This window comes from Tiliqua scincoides, chromosome 7, assembly GCF_035046505.1.
Source record: "Tiliqua scincoides isolate rTilSci1 chromosome 7, rTilSci1.hap2, whole genome shotgun sequence".
Classification (NCBI taxonomy): domain Eukaryota; kingdom Metazoa; phylum Chordata; class Lepidosauria; order Squamata; family Scincidae; genus Tiliqua; species Tiliqua scincoides.
In genome coordinates, this window is record NC_089827.1 from 10,980,848 (window position 1) to 11,004,627 (window position 23,780).

The window sequence follows — 23,780 nt, forward strand, 5'->3', positions numbered from 1 at the left end:
ACAAAGTAAGAGAAGGATTTTCAACCACACAGATCTGAGTGTAAATAATGAAAGATCCATTTGTGCAATACAAATAAAGATGAACAAATGGATATGAGTCTTTGTGTAAACTCTCCCTTAGCAATATATCAGTATGGAACATCTTATTTTCACTTTTCTTAACCGAGTTTTGTCTAGACACATTGCAGGTGGAAAACTCTGGCAAGCTGTATTTTCAGCTATTTTGGAGGTGACATATTTAACAGAAAGTTGGGTCTTTTTTCAATCTTTTGTAGATGGCCACAGTTTTATTTGATGTTGAACTGCAAGCGCTGTAAGGATGTGTCCCTACCCATATGGAAAGTGTCATGATTTCCATTATAATTTTTCTCCCATATAGAAACACTTGAGTTAGAGGTCTGACTCTTTCATCCCATTCTCCCTTGGTTGCTTCTGTCCTACGGCTCCATTTGCCCTAAGATCCATTTTTCTTTTCATTAGCATTGAATTAAACTAGGGCTTGCATTAAAAGAATACACCTTAAAACGCACATCCTGAGGTTTGTCCTTGTAGATTGTCCTTGTCTGCTGTCTCATCTGTGTGACAGTTCTGGTGATACATAACCTGGGCCCCTTACATTGCGTATGCCCAAATGGAAGTGTATGAATACTCGGTTCTAATGTACCTAATTGGCCACAGTGCACAGTTTTCAAACTCCAGTATTAACCTGTTGCTTAGAACACATCTCTTGATCACTCTTCTGATCATAGGCCAGTAGTTCTGAAACTGTGTGGCACAGCAAACTCACAGGGGTGCTGCGGGATGACGGCCTCTTCTTACCAGCTCTCCCACACACCATCTTGAATCATGTGATGCAAGATGGCAGTGCCTGGGAGAGCCAGGCAAAGACACCACCACAATAGGACTCTGTGACCACCGTAAGTTTGGAAACCACTGGCTTAGGCAAAGAAGACATGGTTTCCCCAATCCAACAATGATGCATCCACTGGGTATAGCTGGGTAACAAATTGCATGCTAGTAGGTGTCCCTACATGGGACTCCTAGCACAAAGTCGCAGCCATGCCTGGGTGTAGATAGACCCAGTCAGCAAATCAGCTGGATTTAGTTCACCCGCCATGTCTTTCTCCCATTGAACTCCTGTTGCCTGCTAGGACCAGTTATTAGGCTGGGGCTACATGTGTGTCACTGTATTGGGGTGACGAGCCATTGAAGGAACATCATGTCCTAGATACAATTTTCAGTAGAACAGTTTGAATTGTGGGCTATTTTGAGTCACTGGAGGCAAGAGGTTGGTTTTGATGTGCTAGAGAATTGTGCTTGCTACCCACACAATAGTTAGAATGACTGACATCTCGAATCACAAGAGGCACTCCAGCAAAGGTTGCTCACATTCAGTTTGAGGTTCCTTTGAAATATGGGCCGGAAGAAAATGCTCCATGAATGAGGTTATTGCAGAACCAGTTGTCCCATTCAAGCATGCAGATGTTTTATTTAAATATTCCTCAGATGTCTGATTTATTCAGCATAAACATCTCGTTATACTGCCCTTCTGAAGTACAATATGAATTTCAAAACCAAAAAAAAAAAATTGTCAGAAAACAACAACCTTGGTTTCTTGGTGTAATACACAGAAATAATTACATTTCATTTACAGTACAGATGCATTTTACACAGTCGCCAAGTCATTCACTACCAAAAAACAGCATTTAAAATCACCTAAAACACTAAAAAGAATTTGTTTAGCTTCTGAATTTCAGAGAGAAAAAAAATCATCCTCTTTTTGCATGATCGATGGGTGAATTCGCATGGTGTAAATCTGACCAAATTCAAGGGCAAGGGATTAAATGAAGGTCATGCTGCTAGAATGTAACCCTGCTCGGTGAGAACCGCTGCGTATTTCACTTCTATGTGAAACATTGCAGTGTCAGAGATGGAATATTTAAATCTTGGCATGCTTTTGTACTGGGTTACACGTCTGCTAAGTTGGCTTGGAACAGAGTTGGCCCAAACTAAAAGAATCATGGGGTGGAAAGCAGGAGGTAGTGGGCAATGCCGCTGCATTCAAGGGACCCACACTAGTTAGTGCATAAACAGGGGCACAAAGGTTTCCCCATGGGCTAAGGCATGGCATTTTCACATGCATCCCTCCGCTGTTAGATCTGCTCATTGCTTGCTTGCATAGCAGCCTTCAGAGAACCCAGTATGGCAGAACTTGGGTCTTGCAATTCATATCTCCTAAACCTGGGCCTTCCCCTTCAACAACTGTGGGTGGTTATCATCTTCTATCAGCAAATGAACACCCACGCGTATAATTGCATTATGGTTTAAAGAAAGGGGGAAAGACACTGCTGCAAAGTAACACAGGCTAAGTTTGTAACCAATTTTTTATGAGAACCCCCAGCAAAGATTGTAGTGGAAGTGAATTCCAAGATATTTAAAGCTTTTGACCTGTTCTAGTTTCTCCCCTCGAGTAGACCAAGTGCCTGGGCGCTGTGATTTTGAAAAGACCATAACTTTGGTTTTCTGAGAGTTCAATTCGAGTTTGTTACATTTCAGATAGTCAGAAGTTCTATTTAAAAACTCACTTAAGTCCAATAGGTGTGTAGGAATCTAGCACTGCATCATCGGCATAAAGCAATGCTGGAATATGCAGTGAACCTAGTTTAGGAATATGTCCATCTATCTGAAGCAAAAAGGGGGTAAAATCGTATAGAAAAAAGATTTAAAAGGGTGGGTGCTAAAATGCACCCATTTCACTCCCCTTTCGACCTGAATTTTGGAGGTCAATTTCCCCGAAGATGTAAATTTAATTTGGCAGGTGGCGCCTGTATAAAGTTTCTGAACAAGAATCAGAAGTCTAGGGTCTATATTAAGTTTGACTAATTTGTCTCATAACAGTGACCTATTAACAGAGTCAAAGGCTCCTTTAAGATCCAGAAAAGCAACATACCAGCTGCTCTCAAGGTATTTAACGCCAAGGTATCAGCACAGCTCCTGTACGGGTGCCCTATCTGGATTAGCACTATAAATCACAACTTTGAGAGTATCCAAGCTAAATTTTGGGGGGCTATTTTGGGTTTACCTAAATCTGTACCATACTCTGCATTATGTTTGGAGACTGGACAATTGCTCTTAGTAGCATGGCTTTTATCCATACGCTATTGGCTCCAGTTACATTATAATGTGAAACTGGGCTGTCTCCTATCCAGAATGTTATCTGAGTCTGGTTCTTCTAAATGGTATAGCCAAATTAAATTGAAAATTGAATCAAATTGGTTTTTTATTGATTTTTTTTCTATCAATTCCCTGGAGTTTATTAAAGGGTAAAGCAAAGAATGCTAGACATTGAGGCACAAAACCTCTTTCAACTTGCTTCTAGAATTTGCTCCCCTCTTAATTTCTCTATCCCACTTAAGTATGGGCAAATGGCTCCTAATCTGAGTATTTTGATCAACCCTTCTGAACGTTGTGCAGTCTCGGCAAAATTCAATGTGTTTCCATCCAAGGCCACAGAAGGCAGATATCATATAAAGAATGCCTCTGCCCTTGTAATTTGGGAAATATTGAATCAATCATACACATTCTTTTTTATTGTCCTCGGCACACTAGATCCCGCCACACTTACATGACTCCACTTCTCAGCAAAATGAATGGTCTTTCGGATGAGGCAAAACTGAAGCGTCTCCTAAATGACTGCTCACCAGATGTGCTAGAGGGAGTTTCTAAATTTTTACTTTTAGCGATTGCTAAGCCTTCTTAATGTAATCTGTCAAAAAATTGATATTTATGTTGAACTGTAAATGTACTATTAGTAATTTAGTAACTTAACTTCGTTTTTGATAAACGGGATTAGGACTGATTATGTTTGCTTTTATGGTTTCTTTATCTATGCCCAATAAAGGTTTATTTATTCATTCATTCAACTGCTGCAAATTGTTAATATTAGGGCAATTTAGAAATTATTTCAGCACAAGGAGCAAACAAAGTAAATAAGCTTCCTAGTTAATTGTGAGTACAGATTGTAATCCTTCTGTCACCGTCCTCTGCTAGATTAGAGTCATTTGTACACTTAGTATTTAATTAAGCAACCTAGAGCCCTTTGGACTAAACTTCTCTTATACCATATGCAACGTTAACAGAGAGCTGAGCAGCGTGCCATCAACTGATAGAATGATTCTACTTTATGGTGAAGGAGGAATGAAATGATTCTATGGCTTCAGAGGAGACCCTTCAACAGCTTACAGTGGTCGACAGAAAACTCTTAACGTGGTACATTTGTACAATTTCAGTCTTGCAAAAGTTTAGACTTCATTCACGAATTGAACAGCAGCTCTATGGTTTGCAGTAGTGAGTGGGTGTTCTAATGCAAATGAATAATATTAAAATAATGTGTATCTGTCACAATATACAGTATATCCTTCATGGTTGCTATGGTCAATTATACACAAGATAGAGTTGACCATTATGGTGACTAAAATTACCTGGGTATCAGACTTGGTCAGCATCTGAGATCACAAATATTTTTTTTCTCTCTCTCTCTCTTTCCTGGTTGTATGAGGTGAAGGGATGGTAGAACTACCACAGCTCAGCACATCCATAAGCCCCAGGAAGACTCGTTACTGATGCACTAAGAGGCAAAATGTTAGGTTCTAATATGAGTGTAGATGTATATGAAGATCTCTTGGGGATGAAAGTCTCAAAGAGAGAACATGTGGTCTACCTTCATGGTAAAGATGAAAAGTGGATGGATAAAGAAACAGATGGACTGAATATCTGAAGTTTGTGGGATCAACCTGTCAGTGCTAGATTTTGAGACAAAGATGGGCAAGAAGTACACTCAATTAAAAAAAATTAAAAAACCACTCAAACCCATATATATATATAAAGCCACATTCTGCAAAAGGATTGCACCAGTGAATGCTGCTTTGTTGCCCTGACACATTCTCTGTGATGCTTTAGGGCTCAATCCTAGCCAACTTTCCAGTTCTGATGCCCCTGAAATGCAGTCCCAACATAAGGGGGCAACCATTTCCTTTACCTTGAGGAGGCCTCTGTAACTGGCCCCCCCACTGTGGGATACAACACATACCTTGCTGGAACAGCTACATTCGCCCTGGAAAATTGGATAGGATCGGGCCCCTGCTCTACTATCATGCTAGATCTCCCTCTGATTTTGTTCCAATGAAAGAGATCGGGGGATGTGGGATGTTTACTACAGCTGGAAGCTCCAAGGAATCATCTGCATCCTCTCGTGCACATGTTTGTCTTGGATTGATCTTTGGGGGTGGGGGAACCACAGGTCCAGAGTAGTTTTCCACCTTTCCCTGTTCAACCCATCTGGGCCAATCAGCCTAGATGATTTCACTCAGTCCTGCATGTCAACCATCCATCCACTTTGTTACTAATGAACATTTGATCCTATGGGTTGGGAAAGTGAAATGTACTTGGATGTGATGTTGATCACATTAAACTACAAGAGATGTGGCTAAACCACACTAGACAAATTGGTTGAGAACAGATGAAGATGGAATCTGATGACCAACATCCAATATCTTTTTTCCCCCCCTAATATAACATAATTTGAGACAAGAATTACTTAAGGACAGTCTTATTCCCATATATTAGTGGTTTCAATGTTCAGATGATGGTACATCTGATAATACACTATCAAACTAAGACCCTTCTGCATTATTCATTATAAATCCATCTAGCCATTTTTTTAGAAGTCCTTCAAGGTTACATGTTCTTATTTAAAAAATATCTTCCTTGCTGAAGATTTGAAATGATGGAAAACCATCATGTTTCGAAACAGATCAGCAACTATGGAAGGGAGTTACTCTTCCGGAAACAACATTTAGGAAAAAAAAAAATCCTTTGGACAATAAAACAAACAAAAAGAAAAAAGACCAATTTAAATGGTAAAGTTTGTGTATTGATCTTAGGCTGGTATATCCTTTGATAATGATTGTTTTGCAACACTGGGTTCAAGTTTTCATTCCAACAGTATGTTTAGTTACCTAAGCGTTTCAGAATACAGATTTGACAATCTTTCAGTAATCCTCTGCAAATCTTAATTGAATGTCTCCCAGCGCTCAGCTTGTCCAACAAAAGTGCATTATAGTGGTGTGGTTGTTAGAGATCAGTTAATCATCAGACCATGTTATTGTCACTTCAGCTGTTACTTCAGATGAAAATTACATTGTAACACCACACTAGGAAGACAGTTCGTTCGGGAAACGCTATCTGAGAGGTGTTCATAAAACAGGGGGCCCTCGCTAACTCACGAAAACCCTGAACATTCAAATGGGAACAAAATGTGGCAAAAGGCAATGATTGGCATTAAGGAATAACCGGGTAAAGAGAATTAAAAGAAGTGTAATTAAAACCAACAACCTACGCTTGTGATACAGCAAGAGTTTTGGTTATGACATTATTTAAAAACTTTTGTTTCCCAAAATTAAAGAAAATATTGTACTGACGATCTGTGTGGCTGTTTTACCTGCGTAGCTGAATTTGTGCAGTTATCGAACTAAACGCCTGATTCCTGATACAACAGATGTACACTGAAATTATTGCAAGTTGTAACAGTACTGAGGAAGCGATGCAACAATGATAAATATGAATGAACCGAACACCTCCAAGTTCACTAATGAGTGTTTTGTGGAAGAAGTACTTTGTATCTCCCCAAAAGGAAAGGTATTGTACAACTACCATGGAACAATAACAATCAGCTTTTTTTGTAAGTGCGCAAGAATGCCCCCTTTTTTTCCTACAGTAAAATGTTGTCATGCCTAACCTGAAAGGAAAAATAATAATAAAAAAGAAGTAAACTCAGATCACAGCTCCAAAGAATTTTTCACATGCATGGTGTTTGTGACTCTTTCAATCAGTACATATATTTTATGAGCCATTCTCTCTCTCTCTCTCTCTCTCGCCTTTGAAGTCAGTTTGTCAAACAGAGTCATAGTTTATTAACAGGAACAAAAGAGAACACATGATCAAAACGTTGCTTCCATCCTGGATTTTGCATTCGGTAGGTACATGAGCTGTCTGAATGGTTTTGTTTTGTTTTGTTTTATATATTTTATTAAAAAAGATTTTTTTTTTTTAATGGTAAGAAGAAGCATCAATGGGGGACATTTCATTGTGCTCATAGAGTAAATCAAAAGAGTCACAGAAGAAAAGTTTCAAGTGACGTATAGAAATTCCATTTGGTTGCCCACTGCACACAATTCAATATGGAAAACCCCAAATGTTTTTGTATCTCCAGGACATCTGTTCAGTCATCTGTTGCTGCTGCTCCGTGGAAAACAAAGAGTTGTTGTGTCCCTCTTCCTTCAGCATCTTTCTCTCTTTGCTGCAGTTCAGCTTCTAAGAGGTCTTTATTCTAACTGTTTTATAAAGCAGAGACTCGGACAATGTTGCCTCCTCCTGAATACTCTGGGGATCCCGGTCGATCGTCTCCCTCTGGTGTGGTCACAGGTGGTGTTGGAATGCTGATTATTGCTGTGGTTACATAAGGCTGCTCACAGTTTAGTTTAACACACTCTTCCATTTTGGCATTTAAACTGGATCGGCTGGAAAAGTTTAAAGAAAAAAATCAATGGACAGAAAAATTAAATAAATGTTTCATTCGCTTAGTATTTTTATTCAATTCCGGTATGTCAGAGTACCAGGATGCAGTGACATAGCTAAGGGGGGGTACATCGTCCTGGGTACCATGCCTTGAGGTGGTATCTTAGAGGCCTCCAAAAGGCACTTCTGGTTTTTGCTGAAAAGGAGGTCTTTCGGAGACCTCTAAGATGCCCCCCTCAAGACTGCCTTCTGAGACACCCCAGGAGGGCTTCTAAGGAGCCATATGGGGGTGTTGAAATTTTTGGGAGGGTGTTATGGGGGTGTGGGGTATGGGAGTGTACCTGTGCAGGTTCTGTTCTGCCCCAGTTCCTGCTTCCTGCTAGACACCCTCTAGCATGCAGGCCTGGGCATTTGGCTTTTCAGTTACAGAAGACTGATCTCCTCTATGGAGAACTCGTGCAAGGAAAGCGCCCTACAGGTAGACCACAGCTGCGATACAAGGACATCTGCAAGAGGGATCTGAAGGCCTTAGGGATGGACCTCAACAAGTGGGAAACCCTGGCCTCTGAGCGGCCCGCTTGGAGGCAGGCTGTGCAGCATGGCCTTTCCCAGTTTGAAGAGACACTTTGCCAACAGTCTGAGGCTAAGAGGCAAAGAAGGAAGGCCCATAGCCAGGGAGACAGACCAGGGACAGACTGCACTTGCTCCCGGTGTGGAAGGGATTGTCACTCCCGGATTGGCCTTTTCAGCCACACTAGACGCTGTGCCAGAACCACCTTTCAGAGCGCGATACCATAGTCTTTCGAGACTGAAGGTTGCCAATACAATACAATACAGAAGACTGGTAAACAAGAAGAACTTGTGGTGCAAGCAGTTCTACCAAAAACAAATGTACAGTGATGGGCATCCGGGGGAGAGGCACTCCACGAACCTGCAGATAACTGAGGGCCCAAACCTATCCATCTTTTGAGCTCTATTATAGCCACAACGCAGTCCCTTGGTAAGGGAACACGTGTTCCCATACCTTGAGAAGGCCCCAATGAGGGGGACTGCCCCTCCCCCACAGGATGCAATGCACACTGGCACAACTGCACCAGCAGTAGAAAATTGGATAGGATTGGGCCCTGAATCAGTGGATACCAGGGGGTCCTGCCTATATATTAATAAATATTGTTCAATAGTAAAACACTAATACTATTGCAGCTGCTACTACTCATGGCCAGCTTTTTGCACAAATGGCTCGCCTTGATGTTTAAGCTTCTTCTCAATTAAAGAAATACTCTTAGTTAAGTACAGTGATGCCTCGCAAGACGAATGCCTCGCGCAACGAAAAACTCGCAAGACGAAAGCGTTTTGTGATTTTTTTTTGGTGACTCGCAAGACAAATTTTTTTGCATTTTTTTTTGTTTGTTTTAAATCGCGCTTCGCAATACGAAACGACTCGCGGAATGAATTAATTTCGTCTTGCGAGGCACCACTGTATGTCGAAAGCACTATTTCAAGACTCAATCACTACTTTCCCTATAACATTCGTGAACACAGATTGCCACCTGAAACAAAGGAATCACATATACACAGAGCTCCTGCATCCAGGTCACAGGAAGGATGGAGCATAATGCTTATCTTTGTCTAGAACAGGGGTGCCCAAACCCTAGCCCTGGGGCCACTTGCAACCCTCGAGGCCTCTCAATGCGGCCCTCAGGGAGCCCCCAGTCTCCAATGAGCCTCTGGCCCTCCGGAGATTTGTTGGAGCCCACACTGGCCCGACGCAACTGCTTAGTGTGAGGGCGACTGTTTGAACTCTCGCGTGAGCTGTGGGAAGAGGGCTCCCTCCACCGCTTGCTGTTTCACGTCTGTGATGCAGCAGCGGCAGCAAAGGACAGGCCAGCCTTGCTTTGTGCAAGGCCTTTTATAGGCCTTGAGCTATTGCAAGACCTTCATTCATTCATATAAGTTCATCTTTAATATATTCATTTATTTACACTTATGGAAATTTATCCAAATTTTAAATGTAAATTAATTCTATTTTTCCCCTGCCCCCAACACAGTGTCAGAGAGACGATGTGGCCCTCCTGCCAAAAATTTTGGACAGCCCTGGTCTAGGAGTATAAGTACCTGTTAGACAGAGGAGTTCTCTCCATGCACCTGATCTGAATGGTACTGAGTTCCTGGACGCTGCTTGGGCGGCTGCCAGTTAGGTTGGCGTTTGGAATGCGGAATGTCTTTTTATGTCGTCGTGAGCAGCAAGTGCTGGTAACTCCTTGTTGAGACGAGAGAGAAGGACTGTGGCTGGAGTGCCTGTTGACCGTGGAAACCTCCATGCAGCTTTCTTCATAGCTTTGTTCATCCACAAACTCATGATTCTGCACAACATAATTCGGAAGGAAAAAGAATTGAAAACTGCCATGGTAAAAATGTTTTTTCCTCCCCCCCCAACGGTTTGCTACCCAGTCAGGGCTGGCGTCATGGGTTGGCCAGGGACGGCACCAACCAATGAGCAAGGCCCATGAGTGGGATTGCTAGGCTGGGTCAATCCCATAGTCTTGGGGGCAGTGCCACTGCAGGAGAAGGCTGGATTCTCAAGCACTAGGGTCCTCCTGAGCCTATGTGAGCACCGACCCCCCCCACCAAGTTGGCCCTCATGCTGGTGGAAGATCTGTAGGCTTGGGGATCATATTTTGGAAGCCCACCAACCCCTCCTTTGTTTGCCTCTTTTCCCCTTTGCCTTTCCTCTCTCCCAGCCTTGCTCCCTCCATCCTGCCTGTTTGCCTCCTCTCTTTCTTTGGTCCTTCCTCCTCTGGCTTGTTCTCATCCCATCCTCCTCTCTCTTCCCTTGCTCTCTTCCAACCCTCTTTTATCTCTCCTCCACCCCAGCCCATGAGCAGATTTCAGTGACCCACCCTCATTCCAGACATCCCCCAATAGTGGCAGCAGCAACAAAAATCTCTCCGTTGAGCAGTTTGTACCATTACTTCCTTGCCCACCATCCACAAGCGCCCAATCATGAATTGGGCAGGCAGAAGAGGCAGTTGGGACATATCATTCACCTATTGGAAGTACCACCAGAAGTAACTGTGGTGATGATCACCAGTTACTTCAGGATTGGGAGGCCAGACGCAACATGACAAACACTGATAAGAGGCTCAGGGTAGATGGGAGGGCTTTTTGAGCATACAAAAAGCACTCGCTGGAGTTCTGCCCACCGAGCCAAGCCTCCTATCACTGCTGGTCACATTGTGTTGCTGGTCTTGCTGCCATGCATACCACCTCAAGTACCACCTCAAGTGCCACTGGTGGTACCCATATCACTGGTTGAGAAACAGTGATCCAAGTTGATTTCTCAGGGCTCCCTGCAGTGGTGTTGCATGACCATGGAGTATCTCTGTCTGCTAGAAAGATTACTGCTAAGAAAGTACAGTGAAAGTCAGTAGTTACTACAGCATCATGCTGTAGTGATCTCTCCAGCAATCACTGCCAGCAACATATACGTATGATCCAACTCTATGTGTGTTCAACGGAAATCGTAATCGCACAAACACAGCTCTAGTCTCACCAGAGCTAATGAAGTCATAAATGAGTGTCATGGTTCTATATAAATATAGGCCACTAAAATAATTTCAGAATAATCACATCCCATAAAATTGCCTTCAATAAGTAAGGTGATTAATGGCATCTGAGTAATTCTTAATGGCATCACAACCGTAAACAGGACAACAGCAAACTAACACTAATTTTATTTTTCACAGATCAGAAGAAAGATACAGCTTATTCATCTTACCGTGGTTTTTTCCAGACAGTGAAGCAGGTGATGGTGCTGGATTTCAAAGGAAGAACCAGATTTGTTAACAAAGGCATCCTGTTCTTCACCAGATAGCTGTCAATACATTGAATATTACGTTATTCTCATCTGTGAAGACGTGAGTTTTAACTTAGGTTCTTGATCAAAACATATCTGGATTGCACTTCAAAATCAGTCGCAGTACTTTAATGTGGAATTCTTTAATATAAAATAAATTATGCATATTAACTCTGTATTTACAATTTCAAATCAAAGGATTACAAATCCTTTTCAAGCACTTTTTTCCCCCTCTCAAATAAACTGACTCACAGTTTATTTAAAACCAAGACAAGAGACAGCATTTAAGCCACCAGCTAAAAATATTCTGTAGCAGCTTCATCAGATCAAGGAATTGTGCCACCGCACCACCCTGGGATTTAATTATCTGCGGAATTTGGTATCCACAAGGGGGGTGCACTGGAATGGATTTCCTGCAGGTACCGAGGGTCCACTGTATTTTTAAAACAGAAGTCTATAATACTAGTTCATTTGGTAGAAATATGGATTCTGTGCTTCAGATGAAACACACTGGTGGACTATGGCTAACACAGCTATTAGATGTTAGCATATTCTCCATCTACTTGTCCAACTGTGCAAGTCTCCACATGTCTACTCAGAAGTAAGTCCCACGGGACTTCAATACCACTATAATTGCCAAACCAGGGGTTTATACAATCCCATGTAGTTGTGGTCAAGGGCACATAGGCACCACTAGAAAGAGTGTGAACACCAGGGTAAAAGAACATGGGAAGAACTTTTGGTTACTACAGGTTGACAAATCAGGAGTGGCTGAACATGTGGCAAAGATGGGCCATAGGATGAATTTCCAACATGTACAAGTATTGTCTACGACTACCCTACAGCAAACTTGAATTTATAGAGATGTGATAGAGATACAAAAACACCTTAACAATATGAATAGGAAGGAGGAGACTTTGAGTGTCAATGATGCTTGGCTACAAGCCCTTAGAAATGCTAGGATTCTGGAATTTGGGACAGAAAAAGAACTGGGTTGCGGAAAGAAAGTGCTTAGTCCTTTTAAGGAACAAACGGTGAACAAGATCAGCGGACAATTATTGGCAGTTACTCTGGGGTGAGACTAACTGTCTGTGGTTTCCACTGCTAGTCCTTTGAAAATGTAGACCATAGTTGTGGGTGAAATGTTATGTTACAAAGTTCGGAGATTAAAAGGTTAACTATTATGAGGACCTGTTACTGAACATTCCATCATCAGGCTAAGAGGATGCCAGCTTAGGTATTGGTTTCCCAAAGGGAAACCCAAGGAGTTTAGTTATGTCAAATGCTCTTTCCATTTCTGTGCCTTTTTGACATATTAAACATTGGTTTGCCTTTGTTGTTGCCTTGGTCTGGACTCTCCTAGCATTCCCTTTTGAATTCCTCAGCCCCAGGCCCAAAGGAAATTAAAATCATTGACCACGGCCAATAAGCCCAAACAGTTCTAACTGCAACACTAAATAAATAAAACATTACTTGTACATACATAAATAAAAATATTTTTTTTCTTTCTAGATCATTCTTTTAAAAGTATTTTAAAGCTAGGTGGGTCCTGACAGAACAGATTTTCAACCAGTGTGCCGTAGCACATTGGTTTACCATGAATGGTCTGCAGGTGTGCCGCGGGAGTTTGGGGGAAGGTGATTTATTAGTAGGGCCATTGGGGGGATGTGAGCCCCCCCCCCACCAGCAGCATGATGTGCCTTATCAATTGTTAAAAAACTGATGGTGTATCTTGACAATTTTTTGCACCTTGTCAGTGTGCCATGATGAGATAAAAAGGGTTGAAAATCACTTCGATAGTGTCATTTTAAAAGTGGGTCGTGATGCCAAAAAGTTTGAGAATCATTGATATAAACAACACCCACTGATTTACTAACTGCTGTCCTATTACTTCATGACAGGGTAATAAACAAAGGGTGCAGTCCTAACCCCTTATGCCAGTGCTTTCCAGCGCTGGCATAGCGGTGCCAATGGGACGTGTGCTGCATCCTGCAGTTGGGCGTCACTCATGGAGGCCTCCTCAAAGTAAGGGAATGTTTGTTCCCTTACCTCAGAGCTGCATTGCCCTTATGTCAGTGCTGGAAAGCACCCAAAATCAGGGGGTTCCAATGAAAATTGTCATGCTACGTGGGATAATGTAGGGGGGCAGACAGACATGGTTGGCAGCAGCTTTTGCCTGGAATATGGTTGCTGCCAAGCACCAGGAATGAAAAAAACCTGCATGGCCACCGCTGATTGCTCACTGGGCCCACTTCTCCTTGGGACCCTCCAGTAATGAATCCCTCTGTGACTCTGGGCAGCTGACTTGGAGTGCCTGGTGCATTTTGGGGCCTCACAACACAAAAGTGCATATTTGTGGAGGCAGATTGACTTCTTCTGCTATGAAACAGAACCAGGACTGCTGGGCTATTATTAAAGCAGTGTTTCTGGATTTAGAATGCACACACCCTCATTACCTGCTGCAGCTGGTTACTAAGTAAGCCATTTCTTTTGCTCTGCATGTAAGCATTTGCACTCCCAGTCTTTGCAGCACGGATTCGAGCAAGCCTGGCTTTCTGTGTCAAGAAAAGAAATCAGGGAAAGAGAGAAAAAGAGTCAACTTGTTTTGGCATCTATTATTCTGTTAAAAGAAACAAACAAACAACCACTACCACAAAAAACCCCCGAACACAGAACAGCTTATTGGAATGAGGTCTCTATGAACACCAGAATCCCTAATCACAGAAGGGATTCTTACAATGGAGTGTTCAGGTGCTGTGCTTTCCCATTTATAATGCAAATGAGTGAGAAGCCATCATTTCTCGGCTTGCTTCAGCCAACAAGAACAATTAATGGATTTGCGAGCCAATGTTTACACATATTTTCACATTAGGTATGTGGCTTCCCCATTTTTGCTGTCAGTGTAATTGTGCCACCGCTCGTACAAGGAGGTCACGAGCACGGCTTTCATCTCAATTTAATTACACCATTGCTGATTCTTCTGCGAAAGGTGCCTTGCAAGAAAGGACAATAGACCAAAAGAACACGTCGCTGTTCAACCACTGCGAGGTGTCACAGATAATTACTCAGAACATTCTGATTTGTAGAGAAACATCTGTGGGACACCGTGAGATTGAAACCAGTGGCTCTCCATTTATGCGAGTGCGGAGAGCGGTAACATGAAAGCAGTCACACACTGTGACCTGGTTTATGTTACTTTGCTTGGATAGAGTCCAAAACACGGATGATTTCAAACTGAAACTTTGATCGTTTGTTCAGCTGACTTTTAATTTCCATTATCCAGGGAATCCACAATTGTCTAGTTTACAACAGTGGTATTGCTAGGGGAGTGCTGGGGGTGCAGGCTGCACCAGGTGACACATGGGGGGGGTAACACCACTATTCACCAAAATTTTTAAAATCTTTGTATTTTTGAATCAAGCCACCATGTTATATAAAAATCGATGCGTAATTTCATGCAGAAGGCAATGAAACAAACTGTGCTGAAATGTATTCTATAAAAACTTATAACCAAAATACCGTTATGGGTGGAGTCTGGTACATCACCATGCCCACTGTCTGGGACATTGTCCTGCCCACTGCATAGAAGGAGGTACATCATAGGGGTGACGCGCTGATCTCCTGCACTGGGTGACACAAACCTTGCCTTTTCCTCAAGTTTTATACAGTGTTTAAGCCATTGCTGCCCAACATTGCGTACACGCACCAGGGACCAAATCAGTAAATCTGTGGGCCGGGCAAAATGACTGACCACTTCCTACTTTCCCATTTTCTTAAGAACATAAGAAGAGCCCCACTGGATCAGGCCAATGGCCATCTAGTCCAGCTTCCTGTATCTCACAGAGATACAGGAATCAGGCCAATGATTGTTATCAGAGATAACAATCTCTCACAGATACATTTGTGAGATGTATCTCACAGAGATACATTGGATCAGGCCAATGGCCCATCTAGTCCAGCTTCCTGCATCTCACAGAGGCCCACCAGACATGTCTGGTGGCACATGTATCTCACAGAGGCCCACCAGACATGTCTGGTGGCACATGTTTGGTGCTTCAGAGAGCACACAAGACAACAAGACACAACCTGTGTCCTGATGCCCTCCACTGCATCTGGCATTCTGAGGTAGACTACTTCTAAAATCAGAACTTTGCACACACCTGTCATGACTTGTAACACATGATGGACATTTCCTCCAGAAATTTGTCTGGAGGTGAGATGCCATCACCACTTCTTGTGGCAAGGAGTTCTACAGACTAATTACAATCTGGGTAAAGAAATATTTTATTTTGTCTGTCCTAACTCTCCCAACTTTCAATTTTAGTGGATGTCCCCTGGTTCTGGTGTTATGTGAGAGGGAGAAGAGTGTTTTTCTATGTACTCTGTTCATCCTCTGCATAATTTTGTATGGTTCTTCTGGAACATGTGAAAAAGGGACTTGTATGACATTGTTGTGTGCCAACAGTCATGCAATAACTGACAGTTTCTTTTGAGGATATAGGAAATTGCATCAGTGTTTCATCCTTAGGATGTTGGCAACCTTCAGTCCCGAAAGACTATGGTATTGCGCTCTGAACGGTGGTTCTGGAACAGCATCTAGTGTGGCTGAAAAGGCCAATCCGGGAGTGACAATCCCTTCCACACCGGGAGCAAGTGCAGTCTGTCCCTGGTCTGTCTCCCTGGCTATGGGCCTTCCTTCTTTGCCTCTTAGCCTCAGACTGTTGGCCAAGTGTCTCTTCAAACTGGGAAAGGCCATGCTGCACAGCCTGCCTCCAAGCGGGCCGCTCAGAGGCCAGGGTTTCCCACTTGTTGAGGTCCACTCCTAAGGCCTTCAGATCCCTCTTGCAGATGTCCTCGTATCGCAGCTGTGGTCTGCCTGTAGGACGCTTTCCCTGCACGAGTTCACCATAGAGGAGATCCTTTGGGATCCACCCATCATCCATTCTCACGACATGACCGAGCCAATGCAGGCGTCTCTGTTTCAGCAGTGCATACACGCTAGGGATTCCAGCACGTTCCAGGATTGTGTTGTTTGGAACTTTGTCCTGCCAGGTGATGCCGAGAATGCGTTGGAGGCAGTGCATGTGGAAAGCGTTCAGCTTTCATCCTTAACCACCTCAAAAAGGCAATTAGATCACCACCCCTGAGATCCAAGAGATCAAGGATTACAGAGATGTTTTTAATTTAATGCAAATTGCTTAGGACCCAGGATCTACCCCTTGCCGCCCCCCTATGACATACGTCCGCTTTGGGAGCTATTACTACATGCACCCTGCCAGTGTGTTTTTGTAGCAGCAGCTCAGAAGAGCGCAATGGCGCCCTTGCTTTCATACAGGGTCCTTGAGCTACTGGAACATGAGTTCTGGCAGTGTATGGCCCAGAACGGATCAGACCTTTAGTCCTGTGTTGAATTGACTCCTACAGTTATCATGAGCTGTTAAAAAAAAATCATAGAAATGCTCTTAAACTGTTCTGCATCCTAATTTTGAACTAATCTAAGACATAATCTTTCGACTTTGCTGAATCAAGACCTTCACCAAGCGAAATCTGAAATTGCATCTTTTCTCTGCTTTGACCTGTTTAGTTCTAGGATTCTAACTGGCAAAGTAAAGACACTCCTCAATTCATTTTTTTAAAACCATTTCTGCCCAACGTTGCATATGCACAACAGGGACCAAATGTGTACACCTGTGGACCAGGCAAAAATGGGTTAAGCACAGAAAAGTGGTGGCCGGCGTGTTTGTGCAAGACAATAGCCACAAGGCAAGAGGCAGCTCCAGAAAAAAAAAATAATAGGATGGGCAAAGAAAGGGAAAGGGAAATTCTGAAAGAAGTTACATATTAATCATCCCAGAGAGAAAGAGATTTACAGTTCTCCAGTACACTATAATTCTAATGGGAAGGACAAGTAATTTTCAAGGAGGGCAACTGCCTCCACCCAATCCCTCTTCAGTGTTTCTTAAGAGCAAGGCTAGCCTTGAAATATAGGACAATAATAAGAGAAAGGGCAAAGAAGACCGCAAAGTTTCAGCTAAAAATGTTGGCTGGGAGATACTAAGATGTGTAAATTGAACAGCAGGTAGGCAACATTAAAGGTGGCCAGTTCTGTTAGAAAGGAACAATTTCCTAAGGATCAAATATCCAGCAGGGCCTTCCCTTGACCTCCTTTAGGAACCTGAGAATTTGTGCTTCTCTTCACTAGTTTTTATGATGAAATTGCTGCATGGGATGCAACCATCTTGAATTTGTTCTCACGCTTAAGTCACATACTTTTGAAATCTCAAGTACAGAGACATGTTGTCTGTCTTTTCGGGTCTACTTTTAGAACATAAGATGAGGCAAGCGGCAGAGCCTGAAGTTCTGTTTCAAGATTTGAGTGTTCTTTTTTTAAGAGGTGGGAGATAATGGGGTGCCTTAAAATTTTACCACCCTCCAGTTCTCTTTACCCTGCCCGTTTGCTTCGTGTCACTTCATGGATGGGCCAGCCTGCACAGTCCCACACTTTTAGCCACATTTGAACCGAAGTAGCACCCTCCTACCCACCTTTGAGGCAGTGAGGGTTTAATCAAGTGGTTTCCAAACTTGCTGGGTCCATGGCACCCTTTGCCCTCACAAGGCCATGCAGCATCATGCAGCCTTCTTCCTGGCTTGCTGGGTCAACGTCGCATGACATCTTGTGCTATTTGTGGAGATCTTGTGATAGAAGCATGAGATCTCATGCGATTTCACACTATTCTTACAAGATTTCATGTGATGTTGGCCCAGTGAGAAAGGAAGAGGCTGAGCGGCATCATGCAGCACTCTGTGAGAGCCCTTGGGCACTGGGGCACACACTTTAAAAACCACTGGTTTAGCCCATTTCCTGCAAAGGGGAGCCTCCACAGGAGAAGGAATGGGGAAATGAAGCCGCCACAGTGAGCACTCCCTCCTTGCAGAGAACCCTGAACTGGTGACACAATGTCATGTGATGTCATAACATCACTTCCCCAGGTGCAGGGGCAGTGTGTGACGCTTCTGCTAGCCCTGACTCACTTGTATACACACAACCCATATTCCCATTAACCTGGGTCATGTGAATTGGTCTTAAAAGTTAACGAACAATGAAGGTGAAGAAATTTCCTAGCCACTGTGGAGTTTGTATCTTGTTCTGCCAGATTCCAAGGCCAAGCTCCACCTAGAAAATTATGCCCACTGTATGCTAATTAGCTCCCCTACTTTCCCCAAAAATGACCCTAGTTCTGCCCTGCAGTACTGCTGGACCCCACCTCCAGGGTAGCTCGCCTGTTCCACCTGCAGAGGTCTTCCTTCCTCCCCTCTCCTGCCAGCAGCCCCTCCCACCACTACAGCAGCACCTTGGTCCTCCACAATTCTTAGGCATGGCAGCCAAACACCAATCTCAGTGTCCCCAGCAGTTTCTGCTCCAGCAGTCTCTAAAGTCCATTGACTCACCAGTCCATCAGCAGTTCCAATACTCCATCAGCCATTAATCCAGTCATTCCACTCCTCCAAGCTTTCCTCCTACTGCTACCCACACCAAACTCTCCCTTCATCAGGTGCTTTTATACCTGAGGGCCCTATTGCCTTCAAGTGGCTGCAGCTGTACAGCACACTCTCTGCTGAATGCCCAGGTCTTAACCCTTAATAGGTTAACCTATTAAGGGTTAACCTATTAACCTATTAATAAATAAAACCCTATTAATAAATAAAATTAACCCTATTAATAAAAACCCTATTAACCCTATTAACAACTACCGCGGCATCTCTCTCCTTAGCGTTGTAGGAAAGCTGTTTGCCCGAGTTGCACTAAAGAGGCGCCAGGTACTTGCAGAGAGCATCTATCCAGAATCGCAGTGTGGATTCCGAGCCAACAGGTCCACCACTGATATGGTATTCTCCCTTAGACAACTGCAGGAGAAATGCAGGGAACAACGACAGCCACTCTTTATAGCCTTCATAGATCTCATGAAGGCTTTCGACCTGGTCAGCAGAGACGGCCTCTTCAAGGTTCTCCCCAAGATCGGATGTCCACCCAGGCTCCTCAGCATCATCAGATCTTTCCACAAGGACATGAAGGGCACTGTTGTCTTCGATGGCTCCACATCAGACCCCTTTGACATCCGAAGCGGAGTGAAGCAGGGCTGTGTTCTTGCGCAAACCTTGTTTGGGATTTTCTTTGCTGTCCTGCTAAAGCAGGCCTTTGGAACTGCAACAGAAGGCATCTATCTCCGGACCAGATCAGACAGAAAGCTCTTCAACCTCTCCAGACTGAGAGCAAAGTCCAAAGTCCAACTGAAATGTCTGCGTGACTTCCTCTTTGCCGACGATGCAGCTGTCACTACCCACTCTGCCAAAGATCTCCAGCAGCTCATGGATCATTTCAGCAAGGCCTGCCAAGATTTTGGACTGACAATCAGCCTGAAGAAAACACAGGTCATGGTTCAGGATGTGGACTCACCTCCCTGCATTACAATCTCTGCGCATGAACTGGAGGTTGTCCATGACTTTGTGTACCTTGGCTCAACGATCTCCGAAACTCTTTCTCTCGATACTGAGCTAAACAAGCGCATCGGTAAAGTAGCTACCACATTTTCCAGACTCACAAAGAGAGTCTGGTCCAACAAGAAGCTGACGGAACATACCAAGATCCAGGTCTACAGAGCTTGCGTCCTGAGTACACTTCTGTACTGCAGCGAGTCATGGACTCTCCGCTCACAGCAGGAGAGGAAACTGAACGCTTTCCACATGCGCTGCCTCTGGGGCATTTTCGGCATCACCTGGCAGGACAAAGTTCCTAACAACACAGTCCTGGAACGTGCTGGAATCCCTAGTATGTATGCACGGCTGAAACAGAGACGCCTGCATTGGCTCGGTCATGTCGTGAGAATGGATGATTGCCGGATCTCAAAGGATCTCCTCTAAGGAGAACTCGTGCAAGGAAAGCGCCCTACAGGTAGATCACAGCTGCGATACAAGGACATCTGCAAGAGGGATCTGAAGGCCTTAGGGATGGACCTCAACAAGTGGGAAACCCTGGCCTCTGAGCGGTCCGCTTGGAGGCAGGCTGTGCAACTTGGCCTTTCCCAGTTTGAAGAGACACTTTGCCAGCAGTCTGAGGCAAAGAGGCAAAGAAGGAAGGCCCATAGCCAGGGAGACAGACCAAGGACAGACTGCACTTGCTCCCGGTGTGGAAGGGATTGTCACTCCCAGATTGGCCTTTTCAGCCACACTAGACGCTGTGCCAGAACCACTTTTCAGAGCGCGATACCATAGTCTTTCGAGACTGAAGGTTGCCAACAAATAACCCTTAAAGGGGCCACTGCTGACACCACATCCTACCTCCTCGCCAGAACTTCCGCGATTCCACTACATATCTGAAAATGGACAACCTAAAATCAGAGAGGGTGAGAACAGCATATCTTCTGGTTGCATTTAGGGCTTTGGGGTAGAGCTCTATTCAATCTTTGCAACATGACATTAAGAGCAGGTACAATCTGTAGGCAATTCCCTCTTTCCTAAGCAGCGTTCCAAGCAAATACCATGTCCAGTAAATATCACTTAGTTGCTCTCAAAATTACTCCTGTCATTTTTTTCTCAGGCTGCCACTGTGCTACTAATCATAGAACAGGCTGCCAAAATTGAACTTATCAGTTACTGTTCATATTCAGCGGCTTTTGACAGAATTCACTGGGGCGATTTAATATGTTTCGTCCCCAAGAGGTGCCAGGTGGAGAATGGATGGTTTCTGTATGTCATCAGAGAATGAAAAGAGCTGTATTTTTTCCATTAGCATCTGCCACCTGAGTGTTTTGTCGGGGGCCTGGGCTTTGATTTAGCCAATGCAGAGCACTTTCCTTTTTGTGCAACAGAAAAAAAAAAAGGGAACAGAACAGGGGAAGCAAGTGCTACTGGAGGAAGTCATCTCTCTTTCCCATTTCTTCTTAATCAGTGGAATGCTGACACAGTCTAACGGCAGCTGTGAGTCTTACAGTCTCTGAAGGAAGAGCAGGGTACCTTCAATGAAAGACACTTTATATTCTTCGCATACAATGAAAATGCCAACACAAATGAAGAACTTTCTGGAACTCCGTACCCTGTCCCACAGAAATTATTGAACTTTCTAGAGATCCATACGTTGTCCCACAGAAATTACTGAACGGACACAGGACTAGTGTGGTCACTGCACCCACAACTTGCTCATGCATACTGAATTTGCACCTGCTAGCCCAGGGCGCTTGCCAATTGTATCGAGGTGTCTGGTGAAAATCCAATTTACTTCACTACTGCTGGCCTTTGACGGTTTTCCACCTGAGGCGAAACTGCACAAAAAAACGACATCCCTCCCTGCTAGTTTCTTTCATGATATACAGGGTTGTAATTTGGAAACAGGGAAATGGCAGTTCCTTTGGAATCTGTTGCCTGAAGCAACTGCTTCACCTTGTGAGCCATCATATGGCTGGCCTCAGAACCCCACTGGTGAACTTGTCACAGCTTTCCCAGTGTACGTTCACTGAATGTTGAAACAAAACACGTTGGTATGTGGGGAGGCACTCAACAAGTAACAGAGATGAACGAATACAGGTTGGGCATCCCTTAGCCAAAGTGCTTGGGACCAGAAGCATTTTGGATATTGGATTTTTTCGCATACAGGTTAGTGTCGCTTTGTGACACCCTGGCCAGCGATGGGCCGCATATGTGATGCTACCACTGGTCCCTGCACACACACCCCCAAGCCTCTGAAGCTGAGGGGAGCTCTGCTTCCCTCAGAGAGGCTCAGAATGCCTGAATCGCATGAGAGACACAAAACCGGAAGTTGCGTCTCTCATGCGATTCCTGAGGCGATTCCTGAGGCTCAGAAAAGCCTCCGGCGGCAAGGGGTGCACAGCTGCCCCTCAACTTCCTAGATTTCATTTAGTGTCAAGCTTCCAGAGGCAAAAGGGTGTCAGTCCACATCCCTGTCGCTAAGCGAAGCATGACTTTATTGCAATATCTGCATATATCTTGGTGATATATCTTGGGGATGGAGCCCAAGTCTAAACATGAAATTTATTTATGTTTCACACATACCTTATACCAGACATTTTCAACCACTGTGCTGTGGCACACTGGTGTGCTGCGGGTGGTCTGCAGGTGTGCCAGGGGAAATTGGGGGAGGAGCTTTTGTTAGTAGGGCCACTGGGGGATGGGAGCCCCTGCTGACAGTGTGGTGTGCCTTGTCAATTGTCAAAAAACTGATGGTGCGCCTTGACAATTTTAGTGTGCCATGAGACGAAAAAGGTTGAAAATCACTGCCTTATACACATAGCCTGAAGGTAATTTTGTACAATATTTGAAATAATGTTGTGCATTTCGTGCAACCCGTCACATGAGGTCAGGTGTGAAAGTTTCCACTTGTGGCATCAGTACTCAAAAATTTGCAGCTTTTGGAATACTTTGGATTTCAGAATTCTGGATAAGGGATGCCCAACCTGTATGCACATATGTCTTCAGTTATTGCAAAAATATCTATCCAAAGATTAACACATCCAGTGTCTCTCTTGTTAGGAGGGGAAAGGTGAGGTGTAAATATATTAAAAATATTCTGTGGGGCACACCAACAGAATCGCAGAATTAGACTTCATATTGCTTGCTCACATGCTGTAATACTTTATTTTCTTAATATAAAAGTGTACCTTGGAGAAGTTACTTATCAAAACTCTATGCCTAATAAAGGTTTGTTGAGTTGAGTTAAAACTTTCCTCTAACTATTCTTGGGTAACATGAATATTCAATCATTACACTTTTGGTCCCAAGTCGATGAAGTATACTTTCTCCTTTGTAAAACAAAAGGCAAGCTCAGATTTTTCTTCAAGCCCCTCTGTTTACAGTAGTAGTTTATTTAGTGTTTCAGGGAACCAAATCCAACTAAAAACAGTGACGGAAGAAAATGTCTCCACTTAACGAAGGCGGTTAAGATTTACGCAAAAATATTTGCTCAACGTTAATAGCATTGAACCCTTCTGCTGTTTCCATGAAGTGTTGCCTTATCTGTCTACCTAGACTGAAAGCACAGACATTTGTTGGTTAATGTTTATTCTTCATTCTCTTGATTTTCTAATGTGAAATGCAAGGAGAAAATGTCTGTCCACAGGATTCAAGGAAAATGGATTAAATGACCGATATTTTACTTAAACCAAGAGTTTTAATCCATTGTTGGAAAGTAAGAATGTAAAATGTAAAACATCCTTCCATGTAGTTGAGAATTTAGTTATAAGAACATAAGAACAGCCCCACTGGATCAGGCCATAGGCCCATCTAGTTCAGCTTCCTGTATCTCACAGCGGCCCACCAAATGCCCCAGGGAGCACACCAG

At 43.7% G+C, this 23,780-nt stretch overlaps 1 protein-coding gene across 1 annotated transcript in view; it reads right to left on the bottom strand.

Annotated features, from left to right (window-relative positions):
• Positions 1–7,396: 7,396 nt before the first annotated feature.
• Positions 7,397–23,780, bottom strand: part of KCND2 (potassium voltage-gated channel subfamily D member 2) — a 318,270-nt gene continuing 301,886 nt past the window's right edge. The window contains exons 3-6 of the mRNA XM_066633918.1: positions 13,888–13,986; positions 11,354–11,449; positions 9,691–9,938; positions 7,397–7,577 (exon numbers count right to left, since the gene is read on the bottom strand). Of these exons, the coding sequence (XP_066490015.1) occupies positions 7,397–7,577; positions 9,691–9,938; positions 11,354–11,449; positions 13,888–13,986 (624 nt within the window). The remainder of the gene's footprint in view (positions 7,578–9,690; positions 9,939–11,353; positions 11,450–13,887; positions 13,987–23,780) is intronic.